Raw genomic sequence first — 16,167 nt, forward strand, 5'->3', positions numbered from 1 at the left:
AAGCTGACGTCAGCATGAAGTCATTGTAACGTCACAAATTCTAGCTACCTATGACGCCCTAGTGAAGTCATCACATGACTTTTACTGCCTCCAAGATCGAAGGCGTTGCACGCTTTTTGCTCGTCCCCAGGTCTTGCATTGCCTCCGTGATCGACGGGCGATCACTGAGGCTGTGCAAAGCGCCGATATCATGTGATGACAATATCAGATGACGTAACGTAATCTGACGTCAGCATGACGTCACTGACATGTCACAAATTTGAGCTTCTACGACGTCCTGGTGCCGTCATCACATGATTTTTCTGCTTCCAAGATCGGAGGCGTTGCAAGCTTTGTGTTGAGGCAACGCCAACTGTGTTTGAAGTTCTGGCTATCCGCATTGGAACATTCGTTCCATATTGCCACAAAAACTGCCGGTGCTCGAGTGCTATACGCACACCACTCTGTGTATTGCAGCCGTCACGAACTAAGCGAAACGCTGACATCGACATCCCCGTCACTACAAGCGAGACAGTCGCAGCGCACCTGCCAGCCCTGCATGCGCACGAGCTCCGACCGAAGGGCGAGCGCGCGTGACGGAAGAAGAAAGCGATGTTAAAGGCCAGTGGCTCGTGATATCGACAGATTCCACATTCGCTGTCTTTCGTCCTCGTTCGCTCTACCGGTTACGCCGACGACGCCAACGGCGACGCCGATCAACGCAGAAACGGGCGCCTAAGAGCTGCGCTCTAAAAGCACAGCGCGTTGCGTAGAACGCCGTGGACTCGAATCGGCGTACACAACTCTAGAAGTCAGTTTGTCGATGATTCGGACACATATAATTCTCTCCATATTCTTCATTAAACTTGTATAACAATGTGCTTGCACAATTTCGCTTTCGCAATTTGTTTAGCAGCGCTAGGTACACGAATGAACAGCGCGTTCATCTTCAGCCGTGCGCCCGTCGCGCGGGAAAACTATATATGGCGGACGTGCCGAAGCGGAGGCAGGGGAGTGACATGTCTAGTCTTCTAGTTCACTATAGACATGTCCATAGAGCCAATGGGGACGAAGTTTGGACACGATGGTAGCGCCGTCTGGATTCTAACGGTAGTTGCAAAAACAATTAAAAATGTTATCTTGCTCTCAACAGAAAAAGCTTTTATCATCTTTCACATGCAATTTAGTGTTAAGAACAACGAATATTGTTTGTAGATTTTTTAGCTGTGTATAAAATGAAATACGTTTCAAACGCACAGGGGCGCTTTGATATGGCTATAGTTAGAGTGCCTCGATGCGCGCGCCCCCGCTTAGAGTGCGGTCATTCTTTGAAAGGGTCGACGCCGCCTCGACTCGCGCGTCCGCCATGTTTTAGCCCACGCCGCGCTTTGGTTAAACGTGCATGCTGCGCCTACCGCCTTGTCGCCCGTCTGCTCCGCCGCGAGTCCCGCAGGATGACTGGATGTTGCGTGCCACAGTGCACGAACCATTCTAGGAATGGTTGGAAGATGTTTTCTTTCCCAAGGGATCCTAAAAGAAGACTTTTATGGACAGTGAGGATAAAGCGTGACAAGTGGCAGCCGACGAATGCCTCTCGTGTGTGCAGCGTGAGTATTGCAAGCTTTGTTGCTGTTTCCCATCACCTTTCCTTTGCTACGTCGGGTGCTTTTGGGACGATTTCTGAAACGGCGTATATGTTACTAGTAACGCAGTCACAGAATAGACTATTGTAAGTTATGTGTGTGCCGTGGTTTTGAGTGCGAGTTGGTGCCTCTTCAGCGCGCATTGTCGCACTTGAACACGATCGAACGTTGAGCGAACTGGTAATGCCAAATGGTTTTATCGCGTTTGAACCATTCGCATAAATTTGGCGCTGTTTTCGGGGTGTGCTTGGAAAACGTGCTTTCATTGTCGCGAGCATCTCCTTTTGTTTTTTTTTTTATGCACGAAGATGCGATAATGAATATTGTCGCGTTGTTTTTCGTTATCCGGTGGAATAATTTGCCAGAATTGCTTTCTCTGAACAAACGCTTTCTTGTGTACATTACCGTACGCGGTCATTAGTTTCAACGCGGAATTCACAGCGCTGAAAAACATTGAAACATTACATAAGTATAGTCGTTTCCGCTGCGATTAATAAACGACATTCTGATGCTTACTGCAATTTCGCTGGTATTTTTTCGAAATGGGAAATACAGCCATATTTTAAAATAGGTATTCAATAAGAGGACACGAAGACGCATACATCCGGCAATCGGTCACATATAATAGCAGCCTCGGAACCTGCGCGCGGATTCCAATCGCTGTAAGATTTAGCTGAACAGCGAGTAGACCTCAGGTCTCTCACGTCACCAAATTGATCACTGGTGATGGATGTTGGGAAATGCTGTGTGTATGGCACTCTGAAAATGTGCGTTTGCTATGTTGACAACATTCCCTCTCTGCACATCAAGTGCAGAGAGAGCCCGTAATGATGAATGGGATGGAAACGTTGCGCTCCGGTATATTCCATCTAAGTTTATTTTCACTCCATATCTCTAATGTAGCCGTCAAATCTGCGCGCGCTGTCTTCAAATTTTTATATTTCGCTAATTCGTTCGCTTCACTAGGTGCGTTTCTCGCTCAAATTAAGAAAGATTGCTTAAGAAAGACGCGCAATTTGCATTGCGCGTCTCAATACTGCGTGTCTCGTTTCGAGAATTCGAGCTGGAATAATTTCAGACGTGCATGAAAGCATACATTCTGCGCCTTTATGTAAGGCGCATTATTGCACCGCTTTTCGTTTCGGCAGTCCCGGGAATGATACCTTTCAATTATTGCTTTCTAATAGACAGTATTCCGCACCTTTAACTTTCCTGAATAAAGCTAAACTGTCGTGCCTTCAAAAAGACACCGCACGAACATATATACCCGCAAAGTATAAAAGTAAATAGTGATGCCTGCAGCTCTCAGGGATCCAAAGCAGCTGTGCGCCGCTCAGCCACAGCCCAGCGGCCGCGCTGGCAGGGAGTATCACTGCGTTCTGCGACACCTTTAGGCGCAAAGTATTCGATTACTTGTTCTGATGCTTGCCTGGAAACTTTTAACTAGCGACTTCCGTGAACGATTTTGCGTTTGCGAGGGCAAATCCGGCACAAAGTGTTTTTACTCGAGAGCAAAAGGCTGCGAATCCGCGCGCCGGCAGTGCGCGCCTTGACGATTGGGATCAGTAATGGCGACCGCTGTAGCAGACGACGCGCTTGTCTCCACCCTGAACGGAGCGGAGGCGAACGAGTGCATCGAGGCACTCTAGCTATAGTGCCTAGAATATACTACTAGTGTGCCGACCGCCGAGGGTTTCCAATGGGAGACGCTGGCACCAACGGTGATGCCTTCCACTGGACGCCACCAGACGGCGACACTCTTAGGGACCATGCTAACCGAGCGGCGCATCAAGCCAAGCGTGCGCGTTGCACGCGCGTCGCTGAATTGCGCTGCGGATGCCCGTTGCACGGCCACGTTTTAACGCGGTAGCGTTAGAGAGCTCGTGTCGCAGAAATTCCGCTGTCGGCGTCGGCACCGTTGGTTGTGAGCGGAAATCATCCGTGAGCGAAAAATCGAGAAAGTAGCAAATAAAATAAACGATAAAATCTTCGGTCCCAATGAGGATCGAACCCGGGCCGTTCGCGTGGCAAGCAGGTGTCTTACCACAAAGCCACGATGTTGCTTGCAGCTGCTTCGGACAAAAACACTACATAAATGTCATGTAGTGAAAGGACTCTCGACGCATTTTGTTCGGCAGGTGTCACGACGAAAACGAGCCCATACGGTAGGCGCATTCGCGAGGCCATCAAACTACGTCGAAAAACGCCGGGATAGTGCAGCCATCGCCGCTAAATACACACACGAACTTTCAAACAGCTCTAAAAATGGACAACTATGTCCATCTAGAGGAAAACGTATCAAGCCAACGCAGCAAACACTAGATAATGTGCTGCCATCTGTGAGGCATTGTGAGAAATATGTCTCGCCTTTTCATGGCTTCCGAGAGGGCCGGCGCGCGGCGTATATCTTGGAGGCCATGCGACTCTTGCTTTAGATCGAAAGCCTGTAAAATTCGCGCGCGTGCGTGCGTGTGTGTGTGTAACAATACACATTAATAAGTATGCACTTAGTGGTTGAAGTGCGCACTAGGGGCCGGATTTCGCTATCGCGTTCAACTCTTAAAGGCGAAGCTTAAAGGAGTACTGACACGAACTTTGAATATTTTCGGATTTTTGTTGTAAATAAAAGCACTGGTGTCGAGAACCCTAAAGAGAGTATTCTGGTGCTTCGAAACGCATGGAATATATTTTTAATACTGCTTTCTTAAAAGCCCACTTTCGGTTTCGATTTCGAAGGGGTGGCTTCACACTGACGTATCATGTCAGCTTCAGTCACGTGGGGACAGAAACTCTTGACGTACCAATGCAGCTCTGTCGTCTGCTGTCAGTCGCACGTTGCGCACGCGAACAACGATGGACGAAATGTCGACCAGCGACTCCGACAGCGATTTCGGCCATTTCGGCCGCATGCAAGAAGCTGAGCTCGCAAACCCGGCTAACCACTTCGCGTTCGACCCGTTGGCAAGTTCGTCGGAAGAAGAATCGCACGACAGCACCGACAACTCTTTGCAAGGAGCCTTGCGAATAGGGAACGTTGAATGGTAAGATCCCTTTATTATGATCAGCGCCTTAGGGAATATTTCACGGGTGAGGAGAAACATTTATTGTGCATGGGGTATCGATTCGCGCGCAGCGAGGGAGTGTGTAGTAATTACTTCGTAGCCTCCGCATTATTTGGCAGCGTTATTCATGCCGCGCAAGTGCACATGTCACGCTTGATTGAGGCCATGATTAGTGCTGCTATCAAAAATGGCGAAGCACAGGCACGCTCCTGCACGAGAAAATCATGGGATATGATGCAGCGAGCACGAATACAGCGCTAGTAATATTATAGCGCAATTTTTGTGGCACGCACGTTTTACGTGCGTCTACGTGCCACACAACGTACGTGCCCCGCACGTTTTCAACAGCCTAAGTGCAACGGCGTTTTTGCGTTTCGCCTGCAAAGTAATGCGGCTTCCGCGCCCGGGATACTAGTTCACTGTACCCGGGATCTGAACCTGCGATCTCGCGCTTAGGACAACGCGCCTAGGCCGACTGACCGCACCGCGGCTTATTCCCTATGGCAAAAAGAAAGATAATAACAATCAAAGAAATTAAGAAATCAAACAAGCATTATTCCGTGCTGTCAGCTGTCTCTTCGAAGATGAGTTCTGCGATCGTACGTATGCCACTTTTTCAGCCGGATTTATATACATATGTCCAAAACATGCAGCTAGGCTTGCAGTTACTCCGCGGGTTGTCCGAAACGCTTATGCACGAGTACTTAGTAGTGAACGAGCGACAAGACGCATGGCTACAAGATAAAATGCGACGACACAGCCCGACTATGCATTTCTTTTTTTCGTACTGGCTATGTCATTATTACGCCCTAGGCAGGACTTACTGATACAGAACCGATGGCAAAAAAGAATACCGTGCGACATAACAACGGTTTATCTGATCAAGATGAAAGTAAAGTGTACAGAAATACTAAAAGCCACCCCCCCCCCCCCCCCCCCCACACAAAATGGCCGAGGTGGAAATGACTGCAGAAAAATAAGTGCAGGTAGAGGAAAAAAAGAAAGACAGCGACACCATCATTGCCTCTGAGGCTCTCGTATTCAAAACAAAGTGCCAAGTACAGTGGTTGATGGTAATATTGATAATGCTAAAATAATTACTACAGGTGCCAGTGTGGAAGCTGTCAAGCAATGGAGACAGAAGTTGAATCCTTATGCTGCCATGAAATTCAGAAAGTGCACGCTCTTATGCCAGAAAATGAGCAGTGCATTACTGCCCATCAAACTTTCCAGCGGGGATGCTTGGACGTCAATGTCCTGCAAATAGCCTATTATGCACTCATGGAGGATCGTCCAGGCATCGTTGCAGCCCCAGAAATTCACAGGTAACAGCACATCTTGCCATTTTATTTATAAACAGCAAAGGTCCACACAGTCTGTTCTCGAAACATCGCATAACATTGTGTCATCAGTCCACCACATTTACCATATCTATATTTTGGTACCACAAGAGGAGAGAAAAGCAATAGCAACCAATATGAACATATGACATTTTTTTTCATCCTGTATACTTTTTCAATATTCCACAGTAATTAAAAGCTAGTATGCATTGTGGTGAAACTTCCATGCAATGGTAACATAGTAACAGTTTGATTCAACTTGATGAAAAGACAAGTTTGGCGTGAAAACGTTTTTTACAAGGAGTTACAATTGAAGTGTGTTGGCACCACAGTACCCCAGATTAAAAATATAACTGCACATATACACATGACAGCTGCTTGTTAGGCAGCTGCAGTGCTGGCCTAGTTGCATATCCTCAATGGTGCATGATGCTTACGTTTCAGGCGTTACAGGTACACTGCGTACCGACAGTTTGTGCGATGGGTGTGGCACCGTCTCGGCCGAAGGAAAAGAACAGTGCTACCAAGCTGTGTTGTAGCAGCAGTGCGGGACGCTTTCCCTTCCGAAAGCTACACTGGCTTCAAGTACCCTGAATATTAACTGGATAAAATGTTTATAGAGTACTCGAACAAATTCTTTGACCTGATTTTCACACAGTGTTATTACTTTTCCAAAGACCACAGTAACATGCATTGAGTGCACAATTTGTCATGTAATGTGTGAGACAATCAAGCACTGATGTCCACCATACACAAGCATTTAATGAAAGACCTTGATGCTTTCAGCATGAGGAGCACACACAATACAGATATACTGTTGTGGGAAACAGAGAATAATTACACCAGAGGACAGCATCACAATAGACTCATAAAATATATTTATACAAGAACTAGCATGACATGATAATCATTTTTCTGAGCTCATATGACATATTTCTCTTCCCAAACAAACTGAATTAGTATGAGTGGCCCGACTATGCATCCATGGCAGTCGCATTTCAATGGAGGTGAAAATGCTAGACGCCAGTGTACTTAAATTTAGGTGCTTGTGAAAGAACACCACATGGTTGAAATTTCTGGCGTGCATAACAATCTTGTCGTGGTTATGGCCCATGAAACCACAGACATTACTGTTATTACTATTAAGCATTCATTGGTGTGTGAAGACTTTGTTCAAGATTTGCTTTTCCTGAAGCTCTAATTTCATGCGATCACATTTTAAAACACAACATCAGGTGAACTGCATTCAAACTGCAATCTGGACAGAGAATTGTGCTTGAAAGCAATTGTAAAAAAGTAAGCAAGTCATAAAAATGCCAGTATTTTAAGGTGTGCAAAAGAGCCATACATGTGTGTGTCAGCTCAGAATATGCTTGCAAAACACGGAAATTTAGTTTCATATCTGACGTATTTGTTATTCACAATGTCAACAGCTGGAGCACAAAGCACCTGATAAAAAACAAGAAAACTGCTTACCAGCACCCGTGAAATGTAACAGATTTCAGGCCGAGAATATTGCTATTCTCATCTGAAGAATACCAATGGGAAAATGGTGAACTTTTTTGTTTGTAGTGCTGATTGAAGATTTTTTATTTGTACAGCATAATATTTCGACCATGCTTGCTTGTTTCATCCTAGCAACCGCGCATGCATTTCTTTAGTCTCTTAATCAATTTCATACACTTTTTTTTGTTCAAAAATTTTCTGTTCTGAGAATGTGTTGTTATGCAGACACTCGGCTCTACACCAAAGACAAAGTTTATTTATCCCCCAAAGGCAACTCATTCGGTGGGACAGCAAAATAATAATTATGATTCCTGCAGATGGGGGTTTGTTATGAAAGATACAAATATTTAACACTCACATGTTCGGACACGTAATGCAACCGAAAAAGAGACCTGCGATCTAGTCAGAGGCACATTGTTGCAGCTATTCATACCCTTGCAATATGAACATGGTATGGATGTTACCTAGGTACAACAAGCACACGAAGGCATGTTTAACATTGAGAGTGCAAAGCAGTTAACTCAAAGTCTGATTAACAGTTATTTTTCAAAAGATTCATGTACTGAAAACTTATAAAGTCGCGTCATTTTTCGAACCCCATTACAGCAGCATATGTTGGCATTTATTGAAAGGGAAACGCACAAATTTTCTCGGGTTTCATCAGAAATTTGTTCAAACTTGTTGTATTATTTGAAGTAATTTGACATTACTTAAGAGAGCAATGCTGATTTGTTTAAAGAGTCCTGACACAAAAGTTTTCGCCCCGCGTTTTTTTGCTGCAATGTGTTGCTGTAGGCCTGTTAGTCATAACACGGCACATCGTTTGCTGCAACACTCATGAGATAATTAATTACAAGCTCCTCATTACCGACACAGCCTCAGTTTTGGTTTGACAGAGCTCCAAAAACGACAAGCCGCCGGGTGCAACTATCACCACCTAGCGAGTGAAACGGTTGGTCACGTGAGCACACAGAACAGTGACGCATTTCCATGCGGTCTGTCGTCGCCGGGCCCATCGTCGTTCGATGGCGACGATTTTCTTGCGGCGGGGATGGAAGGAATTTTCGACGCGGCGAATCACTTCAGGTTTGACCCGCTGGCGAGGAGCGATTCGTCGGGAAGCGCGTCAGAACAGAAATGGCGGCTACGACGTCATCATAACTTGTACTGGCTGCAACAGTTACGTAGGGGAAGTAGGGAGGTCACCTTGGGTCACCTCCGAGGGTGTCAATGCACCAGGTGCGGCCTATAATGCTGGATTGCGCTCGCGAACTTCAAAATTCATATAAAATACCTTCCAAGCTTTATTCGCTGTCGATATTTTGCAGATGGTACACGCACGTACACAGGAATCGATCCAGCAGGCTATCTTGGCCGCGAAATTTTGTGCCAGTACCCCTTTAAGAAAATTCTGAACTAGCCATACTTTAAAACGATAACACTGTCTTCGAAAACACAATATTTTTAAATGAGTTTCCTGGCTTCCCCCAAAAAATATTGTTTATATATATATACATATAAGCATCCGGTATTATTGCCAAACATATGAACAAAAATTTACACTGATTTGAGCTCCTCTAATACGCAAGTACATGCATGTCAACAAGAAACATTAATTGTAGAGCTCGCAGTGATTTCATTTCATTCTGTGCATGGAACACGTGCTGTGGTTGGTTTTTTCTCCCTTTGTTGCAATCGTTTAAACATGAAGCACGCAGGCCTGACGCAGCATGACCGTCACGTCAATGAATTTCACTGCATCACAGTCCCAATAGTTGAAAAGTTGGGAGAAGTGAGAGAAGTGTACCATAAGTGGGAAAAAATTGACAGCTGTGACGACACTTATTAAAAACCTTCTGCAAACTCTGCTTCCGATATCGCTTTGTCCATTGCGAGTGTGAATTGAATGTAATCTTCATAACATTAGAATGTCTAAATAGGGGCACTTCTGCTTCCTTACAATACCCTGAGTGTGAAGCGTAGTCATCCTCACGACTCAGGGGGCAGGCAGAATGACGGGGTAGTAGTATGATTTCAGGTGGCCCACGTGTACTGTCTCGAGCCCCGAATTACACACGTCTGGCATGTTGTGAGTAGCTCGACGACGTCATTACAGGCTAGGTTGCATCGATGATATGACAAGGACTGTGATAACGAGCAAGTAGTTTGGAAGAGAGGCCAGGTACGTGAGGTGGCATCAAGAGGCAACCGGGTGTGTGTTGAGTGCCTTGGATTTAGGATACTGTGGTAGCAACTGACTGAAATCATCGCATGGATGTCGTCTCATCGCCAGAAGAAGAGGACAATGAGCATCTGTCGCGCGAGTCAGTCGGCCACAGCTCTAGCCTGAGCTGCCTGGGTGGGACCCGCGTTCCCGACCAAATGTGCGGCAACCAAGGACTTGTGCCCTGGGTCCTGTGCACAACAGGCATCGACGTGTTTCGGTGAGGCCGGTATCCTAGGCCGCTACTGTGCTGGGCAATGTTCCAGACCACCTGGCACTGGGCCTTCGTCCCGACGCATGCCTGGACCATCGGTGACAACATCTCCTCGCGGTCAACGTGCCGTGAGTGTGCCGTTGCTGCGCTGATAGACACTACCCACTAGACGTAGACTGACGTGTGTGTCATATGTATGCGCTTGTGCAACGTGCTCGTCAGTTCCATCCCGCGTCCACATTAAAACCTCTATGTTGCCATGAGATCTTATCTGTGTGTAAGAGGCCTGAACACACAACAACATCACAGATACTCCTCACTAGCTAGCTACATCTGAAACCGTGAAACATGAGCTTCAACAATAGCTGCTTTGTCAACTGGACCATAGGTGCTTGACAGGTGTGGTGGCTGTGATGTAGTGCCACTTCTGCCAGCACTCCCCGCAGTAACCAGCTCCTCAACGGCGGATAGAAGGTGGCTCAGGTAACCTGCAAACACAATGCGTTTACAAATAGAGCAATCAGTCGCTTTAGAAGACGCATAGACTGAGAAGCAGCAGATAAAAAACGCCATTTCACTAGCTTGGCAAGCATATGCACCATCTCATGCATACATACTAACGGTGCTATGTTGGCAAGAGCGAAATTATTTTTCTTTCATGATGCTCTGTTCATCGCTAAGTGTCACAGTTATTTTGATGCTTCTTTCATTTTGCCCACATTACATTTGCTGTCGAAATGGTACTGGAAATGCTTGTTCCTATTGGCTTGTAGTTTTGGCATTCCAGCAAAAGAAGTATGGAGAGTCGCAGGCCGCATCTGTCACAGCTGGGTGGGTCGCCATCATATGAAATGCATGCGTGTGTTCTGTACATGTGTCCTATTCTAAGTCTGCAAAGTGTTACTTCGGTACAGTGTGTCTTTGATGTGGGTGGCCTGTTACTGAGGTATGGTGTAATCACGTGTAAGTTATCATGTATTTCTAGATCCCAGTAGGCCCTGAGCTTTCTTAGAATTACAGGAACATGCATAGATGAATTAGCACCTTTTGCATGAACAGATGTAGCCAGCTGGTCACCTCTTGGATATTGCGGCGCCCTGGCACTGAGCATACCACAACGTGCTGCTGGGATGCCTAAGCGGTGCATAAAATGAATAGAGCCACAGAATTACTGAATTCCTGTGTTTTTTCAGAGACTTGAAAGCCTTTATGATGCTTAAAAAGTGTGTATACAACTGCCTTGGGTATATTTTAAATTCTTTAATGTGTTTCACAGCCACCAATATTGCATAAGCCTCTGCTATGAAAGTAGTAGTGTCTAACCCTTTGTGGGACAGTGGGACACATATGTCCCACTTTTCCGTCTGCAGGAAAAATTTTCTCCCACATCACCCGTTGCAATTAGCACAATGCTAAGTCACTCATGTCTTGCCGAAGTCATCGTAATCTTGAGGAAAATTCTTTCACCATGCTTTCAAAGGGCGGAAGTGTTAAAATGGCGCTGAACTTTGGCAAATTTTTTTATCATAGGTTCTGAATTTTCCTCTTCTTCAGATAGAAAGAACCTACCAATGTAAATGCCAGGTAACTGCCTCTTTTTCTGGTTTTTCAGAGGCTATTTTAGCTTCCAGTCATCACGTGTTCTTATAAGTTTGGGCAATCACTTGACGAATAAGTGCATTGAAACACAATTCCCTGCGAAATCGCCATGCTCATACCTCAGCGTGACTGCGGATATTTGTGCGTGGAAATATTTTTCTTGATATCATATAACTCTTGAAAAGTAGGCACATATTCAGGGACATCAGCCATGCTCGAAAATTTTGACAGCCAAAGCAAGGACAGGAAAATGGACAAAAAAATGGTTGGTGCATGCGGTGAGGTAAGCTTTACAAGAACAGACCACGGCGCTATGAAGGCTCACAAGAGGCGCAGGTGCAGGTGGTGTTCTACTGCTGGAAATGAGGTCCGCACAACTTTCCTTAGTCCAACTTGAGAAGTGACACCCTGTGCCACTTGCTTCAGCCGTTTCCATCCCAAATACCCGTTGATGAAATCGCGAGATGGTGCCTTCATGAGACAGTGGGACAGCGTTTTCCCACTTTTTGAAAACACTCCCATGAGTCAGTGGGACATATATGTCCCACTTTTTTTCAGTAAACTACTGGCTTGATTTTGATGAAATTTGTTTTATACTATTTCTTTGTAGTTTATATCAGTGTACCACAGCTGGTTTTTACATCATCATGTCAAAAAATAGGCAAACCTACAAAGGGTTAATGCACTCTAGTAATGTTGTGTACATACCGTAAGATGGTGGTTCTTTGATGGCGCAAGCAACAACATCTCCTTTCCTCGCCTTCGGATGCTTGATCTGCCATCGGAGCTCGCCACTCTGTGTATGTGCCTGCATTCTGTCCGCATTTTCATTATAGTGCAGAGCAGCCAACTGACACCTGCAGAAAACGATTTTGCGTCATTATTGGCAGCCCTGTATTGGTTTACTGAAACTGTCACAGAGCAAGCCCAGATGCAAGTGCCAAAGCATAAATGCATCTGTCACAGATAACCCTCGGCACTGCAGCACAATGTGGCATAGCAATCGGCGAAGAAAGCAGTGGTGCAACAACTTGAAATTTGAGGCAGCACGGCAGTACTAAAATGCAGCTCTTACACACACAAATTCAGCTTCAAAGAATCATTGGAAATGTAAACAGGTGCCTGACTGACATTTTATGCATTATCTTATTAAAATAAAATGGCCACAAGCTGAGAAAGAAAAAACAGTACAAAGGCTGGACGCAAGAAGAGAATCAAACAACACCAGCATTGACGAATGACTGAGTGCAGTTCAATGTGGCAGGAAAATATATAAGATGAACAGGCAAAGAATGAATAGACGTGACTAACAGCACATTGACAAGTAGAGACCGCAGCATAACATCTGCCTCGTCTCAAAACAAAACAGCATGAACCAGCACAATTACGCAATTGTGCTTTCGAAGTGATATTGATGGTTCGTTGACACAAGTGTTTCCCTTCTCGTTTGTTGCAAAAGCTTCCGAAATTTCACACTCTTACCCAGACAGGGTACCTCACAAGAACTGCACAGCACATGAAGAATGGTGCACAGCCGCAGGAAGAACAATGCACTGGTAATGCACTAGCTGTGGACAACCTGACATTACATGTGTGCTCCCTCAGACGGTCATACAGACAGCGCCCCATCTGTCCTGTCTAGGAGCGTCAACACGACAATGAACTAACTAAACGATGTTGTCCACACAGTCACCATAACACATGTCATGTGCTTCTTGACAAAAGTGTGTTGCATTGGATCCTCATTACCCGCGCTTGCAGAGACGACTTATCCGGTTAGTTAAAGGGTCAAATAAATAGAAACAATTCTTGTAAATCATATGCATTAGCGCCGGCAATAATGTCGTTCTGCTACAATGCTGTATACCTGCCACTGTGGCTTGGTAGATTAAATACAAGGTCAAATCGTGGCAGAAAATTTTGGATTGAGGTGAAAAGCGAACCTTTGCATAACTGCATTACCATGCACATTGGGGAACCCTATCCTGCTTTAAATTATTCTTGAGCCCTCCACTGCTCAATGTGCATCATAAAAATTTAGTGGTTCCAGCCCATAAAAGCCCAGAACTATATCATTTTACAATGCTTTTGTATATGGTATGATTGCTGCCTCTGAAATGTAAGAATAATTCTTATCAGTGGCTCGCAAAATAAGACAGCAGCCACAAGATAAGTAAAACCGTATAAGATTCCCCTCAAGTAAGCTACCACTGGCAAGCAGTGATATATGAGTATAGGGGTCACTTCACAGAATAATCTTTCATAGTGATGTGAGGTATCCTTAACATCAATTCATTAATTTCAATAAATTAATGCAACTGAAAGGTTTATCACAAAAGATCAGAACACTACACAAAAATATTTATGTACTTTTGCACTAGCTGAATGTGTGAAACTAGTGATTGATACTATACCCTATCACATGTTTGCCACATTCTCAAAATCCATGTACATACCTGGCCAGGATGCCGTGGTAGGAGAAGGCATAGCACTTGGGTGCGAATCTGTTTATAATAGCGTGGAACGATTCCACACCATAGGTCTGAAAGTTTGGCGACATCTGTCTGATGTCTTCCAAAAGACGCTTATTTGACAAGATGCTGCACACCTTGTCATAAGCATCTGTCCCTATAAAAAAAAAGCAGAAAGAAGGGTATTCAAGTGAAGGTTTGAGACTTTGTAAGTGTATCAGTCACACAGTTGACATTTTTTTAAAAGGGCCCTGCACCACAAATTACGCATATTGTTTTTATCAGCCATTTCCTTGCTATGGGTCTTGATGACTGCTGTGGCACAAGTGAACATGGCGAAAGCAAAGCGTTTGAGATTTTAATATGTTTCCCAAGTGGGTTCCCACACCGAGTGCAGCCTTGTATATCAAAAAAAATTTCTGGGAGCGGAAGTGAGGTATCATGCTGGGAATATGCTGGGCGTGTTGATTAGTTAGAAATAAAGAATACATGCACATGCTTGCGATCTACTCAGTGTGATGAATTTACAAATTGTGCTGTGTTTCACAGTTTTCAGAGTTGTGAAAAAGACATGAATTTGTGAATTGTGATTTCGAATTCTGAGCAGCCGACATACTTGGTGCAATCGAACAGCCTACACAAAGCGCACACCTCATCAAAACATGGTACTTTGCATGTCTGCATCAGAGCAAAACCATTCATTCCTGTATAAAAAAACACAAAATTTTCTCCTGTCCTCACCGTTTCTAACCCCTCACTTGTCAGCACAGAGACGCCTGCTAACCCATGCAGTACATAATCCGGCAGAAAGTGTGGTGGCCGCTCGCGGCATGAAGGCCACAATCTGCTGCATTGATCTTGTACAACATAGTGTGAGCCGTGTTTTCACTGGAACTAGATTAATACGTAACTGGGCGAGTGGAATACAAAAAGGTATGCCAATTTCTGTCCTCTGATTTCATTTGCAGTTGTAAGCTTCAAAGCTGTATGCTGTTGCATGCGCCTATCTCCAAAATTCTTCTTGCATTCAATTCAAGACAATACAAGGGACACGTTGCAATGCAACACTTGGCTAGTAACGTTTGGGTGCATAGCCCCTTTAGTGTTTTTGAAAATTTGACTCCACACATCAGCACTACATTACCTGGTTGCAACCATTTTCTCGGCTCCAATTCATTGTGCTGGCACTTTGGGTACAGCACACTGTGTCCCTCGTGCTTGTCCTTGATGTGGTTGAGGACGGACATCCAAACAGCCACAGCCATATCACCATCACCACCACCAACTTTCACGGAAAAGTAGAGGTGTGAATTGATTGATTTATCCAAGGGCCGATGGCTTCACAGCCTCTAGATTTAGTGGCTGCCACAAGTTGCTTCTTAAGACCTGCACAGATAGGAGTTTACATAGCATCATCAATTGTGAAAAAAAAAATGTGTTCCATACTCATCGCCATGACAATGAGTGGCACTGGCTAACATTTCCAGAATTACGCACAGAAATACTCAATAAATTGGATGGGGGAACGACCGGTTGTCATAGGCTAGCCATAGGTCGGGCAAGCTCACTCATGAGTAGACTCACTCAGACTCAGATTGAGCCGTGAGTCTGAATGATTCTGGGTGAGTAATATTTGGTGGGCTTGAGTCCGAGTGAGTCCGGTTGAGAAAAATTTTAGTGAGCCTGAGCCCGAGTTAGTCCGATTGACGAAAATTTTGGTGAGTCTGAGTCCGGAGTGAGCCCTAAGCGCAAAATATATTTCTTGAGTGACTCTGATGAGCTTCAAACTTTTTTGCCGATCTATGAGCCATCTACACAACTTCACATTACTATCAGCCTTATGTCGGTTCATGTTTATACTCGTGTCGACTCAACATACTTCAAAGCACTAGCGTTCATATGCCAGCTCATTATTTATTAATCAGAGGCATGAGTTGCGAAAAAGTGGGGGGAGTTGGTTGACCTCCCCCCACAAAGTCTTTCACAGGAAGTTCTTGATAAAAATATCTCGCGTGAGTCACCTATTCCAATAATATGTCCTTACTGCATTGCAACCACTGATGACTTATATTTGAAAATACGAGATCAAAATGCACCGAGTAGAGCACCAATTATGCGAGATATTAGTG

At 44.9% G+C, this 16,167-nt stretch overlaps 2 protein-coding genes across 2 annotated transcripts; one reads left to right on the forward strand and one right to left on the reverse strand.

Annotated features, from left to right (window-relative positions):
• The first annotated feature begins 4,475 nt into the window (after positions 1-4,475).
• Positions 4,476-6,625, forward strand: LOC119376866 (P2X purinoceptor 7-like). Its single transcript, XM_037646550.2, has 3 exons — positions 4,476-4,663; positions 5,791-6,009; positions 6,469-6,625. Exons 1-3 carry the CDS (start codon positions 4,476-4,478, stop codon positions 6,623-6,625), a joined length of 564 nt encoding a protein of 187 aa, XP_037502478.2.
• A 1,674-nt stretch (positions 6,626-8,299) lies between these two features.
• Positions 8,300-15,307, reverse strand: LOC119376867 (uncharacterized). Its single transcript, XM_037646551.2, has 4 exons — positions 15,183-15,307; positions 14,024-14,195; positions 12,276-12,424; positions 8,300-10,456 (listed from the first exon to the last, which is right to left on the reverse strand). Exons 1-4 carry the CDS (start codon positions 15,301-15,303, stop codon positions 10,296-10,298), a joined length of 603 nt encoding a protein of 200 aa, XP_037502479.1. The 5' UTR covers positions 15,304-15,307; the 3' UTR covers positions 8,300-10,295.
• Positions 15,308-16,167: the final 860 nt, after the last annotated feature.

Source organism: Rhipicephalus sanguineus, unplaced genomic scaffold (assembly GCF_013339695.2).
Source record: "Rhipicephalus sanguineus isolate Rsan-2018 unplaced genomic scaffold, BIME_Rsan_1.4 Seq257, whole genome shotgun sequence".
NCBI classification, from domain to species: domain Eukaryota; kingdom Metazoa; phylum Arthropoda; class Arachnida; order Ixodida; family Ixodidae; genus Rhipicephalus; species Rhipicephalus sanguineus.

Coding starts and splice junctions, on each gene's coding strand:
- LOC119376866 (XM_037646550.2), top strand. CDS start 4,476: ATGGACGAAATGTCGACCAGCGACTCCGACAGCGATTTCGGCCATTTC. Junction 4,664..5,790: donor CGAATAGGGAACGTTGAATG/GTAAGATCCCTT, acceptor TAATTACTACAG/GTGCCAGTGTGGAAGCTGTC. Junction 6,010..6,468: donor GCAGCCCCAGAAATTCACAG/GTAACAGCACAT, acceptor CTTACGTTTCAG/GCGTTACAGGTACACTGCGT.
- LOC119376867 (XM_037646551.2), bottom strand. CDS start 15,303: ATGGCTGTGGCTGTTTGGATGTCCGTCCTCAACCACATCAAGGACAAG. Junction 14,196..15,182: donor GAGAAAATGGTTGCAACCAG/GTAATGTAGTGC, acceptor TTTTTTTTATAG/GGACAGATGCTTATGACAAG. Junction 12,425..14,023: donor TACCACGGCATCCTGGCCAG/GTATGTACATGG, acceptor CGTTTTCTGCAG/GTGTCAGTTGGCTGCTCTGC.